Below are 2886 nucleotides of genomic sequence, written 5' to 3' on the forward strand. Positions count from 1 at the left end.
CTTTTTTTTTTTTCTTTAAAGATTATTAAAAATATTTGTAGATTTGTATAATTTTCATAATTTTTTAAATTAGAGATTATTAATGATGTGGATGCTGTAATAATAAAAAAACTAAATTAAAAATATGTATAAATAATTTTTTAATTGATAAAAATAAAAAAAAATTGAAATATAATCGAAATAAATTAAAATATATTGCATTTTATATTATATTAGTATTATTTATTTTTATCTGTTATATTCTTGTATATTATTCTTCTATTATCTCTATATTCTTCTATTATGTAATGTTTCTAATTTTAGATATCGATTAATATTTTTTCTAATTAAAAAAAACATCGAAATTATAAATATTAATGTTATTTAACATGCATAAATTTGAATTGTAAAAAATAAAAAAATTAAGCATAAAATTAGAATTGTCAATGAATAAATGAATAATTCTATTTGATTATTATTTGACATTTGTTTATTATGTATATTATATAATTAATCATGTAAATTACGTATATTATGATTAAATTATTTTAACAAATTGTGTATTGTTTATTTATGATATTATTTATGATATAAAAATATATTAATAATATATTAATAATATTTTTAATAATTTTAATCATGATTAATAAAAAAAATATATATTTAAACCTTTATATCTATTTTAATTTATATTTATATTTTATATTTTATATTTTATATTATATTTAAAATTTAAATAAAATTATCCAGTTTATCATCACTTTTCTTTCGCGTATTATTCGTAAATATATATTTACTATATAAAAAATATTTCGAAGAATTATAAATTGTTTATTAAAATTTTTTCATTGGAATTTTCTCATATTGTTAAACTTTAAAATTTTTATTTTTATTGTCATTTCTAATTTTTAATTATAATATTATTATGTATTTCAGTTATCGTACTTCTAGGAGTATTGGAATTCAGAGCAGTTCCGCGACAGTATATTGGGTTTTATTGTAATGATCCAAAAATTTCTTTCAAGTTCAAAGGAGATACAATTTCTAATTCATTTTTAATATTTGGATGTCTTTTAATACCAATTATAGTGGTATGTAAATCAAGTTAAATTTATATCGTCGAGTTTATATTAGTTTATATTAATCGAGTTTAAATTTTTTATTGTCAAAAATTTCGGCAATTATCAAATAAATTAATAATTTAGATTTAAATAATTATTTACGTGTACTGAATCGAAACAATGGATTAAAATGAAAATAAATATAAGTTAATAGGAAATAAAAATAGTTTAGAGGAGAAGGAATTATTTAATTATTCAAATTTTATCGATTACATTTCCGTGTATGCGAAAACAATCACAATTAAAGATTCTGAATTAAAATATGATTGTGAATTTCATTAATCTCATTATTAAAATTTATAAAATAAATTAAAATAGAAATATCGTAAGATGAAAATTGTTTTTAAATAATAAATAATTGATAATGATTATTATTATAATTAATAATAATAACTTTTAATATATTTTTATAAAAAAATATTAAGCGTTTATATTATAACTATCAATTACTTATAACAAATTATTTATAACAAATTATAATTACTTATAATAACTAATTATAATTACTATCAATTATTTATAATAAATTATAAGTGCAATTACATAATTGCAATTCTTTAATAATATTTCTGTTTTTAAATATATATAATTTGTAAATAATGTTTTATTTTATTTATTTTTAGATGTGGATAGCTGAATTTTTATGTTATCCTGCAAGTAGTTATGCTACTGAATTAGGATATGTTGGTTCGAGAGCAAAACAGATATGGTTGTGGTATAGACAATTTTTAATTGGATCTGTTAGTTTATTGTTTACATGTGAAGTTATAAAAACTGTAATTGGCGAACCAAGACCGCACTTTTTGGATACGTGTAAACCACGAGAGGCTGAGAATTGTACCGATGGGTAGGCATTTTTTGTTCATAAAAATACGTTATAAACGAAGTTATATACATATATATATATTTAAAACAAGAATTAGATTTAAAATATTATGAGATGACATATTATATATAAGTATATATTATAAATAAAAGAAAATAATTATTACAAAATAAATTATTATCTAATATCATCTTTGTGTTTTGTTTCAGATACGTGGAAAAATATACATGTACAAATACAAATGTTTCAGATTGGAGTATCTTAGATTCTAGTAGATCATTTCCATCTGGTCATTCTTGTCTTTCCATGCATACAACTATTTTTATTATAGTAAGTATTTAAAATATATATATGTATACTAATTTGCATTATGACTATGTATTTACATACTATATTTTGAGATATATTTTACTGTTACTTAAATTAAATTTATGATTTTTAAATTAAACATATTATTTTTTATAATTTTACATAAGTAATAGCATAGTATTTTATATTATGTACATTTATAATTGTTTTAATACGATTTTTTTATTATTTTTATTTAGTTTTTTGATCGCTATTAAAAATTAATTGTTTGCATTTCGAATGCGTTTATCTTTAATATTTATTAATATGAAATAGTAATAGAAAAAGGACTCTGGATATTTTTTTAATAGAATAGAAATCATAAGTTTGAAATATTTGTGTTAAACAATGTTTAATTTTATATAAAAAATAATGGGAATTTAGAAAATAATTTTTTTTAATCAATAATATTGTTAACTCATTAAAACAACTTTTTTTTTAAATTTTCAAAAGTTTTTTACGTAGTTTTTTCAAATTAATACTTGCATATCACATATATAGGATATTTTATTATCATTTGCAGACTTTGTAATTATTTGCAGTTATCACGTATGTATGATATGAGCCACTAAGTATATATATATATATATATATATATATATATATAAATGT

The 2886-nt window shown here is 17.5% G+C and overlaps 1 protein-coding gene across 4 annotated transcripts in view; it reads left to right on the plus strand.

The window, feature by feature from the left end:
* LOC102681494 (phospholipid phosphatase 3-like) overlaps window positions 1–2886 on the plus strand; it is a 13583-nt gene that overhangs the window by 9766 nt on the left and 931 nt on the right. For all 4 annotated transcript variants that reach the window (XM_006612316.2, XM_031508853.1, XM_031508852.1 and 1 more), the window contains 3 exons: window positions 916–1070; window positions 1724–1947; window positions 2136–2256. In XM_006612316.2, the coding sequence (XP_006612379.1) occupies window positions 916–1070; window positions 1724–1947; window positions 2136–2256 (500 nt within the window). The remainder of the gene's footprint in view (window positions 1–915; window positions 1071–1723; window positions 1948–2135; window positions 2257–2886) is intronic.

The sequence above is a fragment of the Apis dorsata genome, unplaced genomic scaffold (genome assembly GCF_000469605.1).
Source record: "Apis dorsata unplaced genomic scaffold, Apis dorsata 1.3 scaffold_108, whole genome shotgun sequence".
Classification (NCBI taxonomy): domain Eukaryota; kingdom Metazoa; phylum Arthropoda; class Insecta; order Hymenoptera; family Apidae; genus Apis; species Apis dorsata.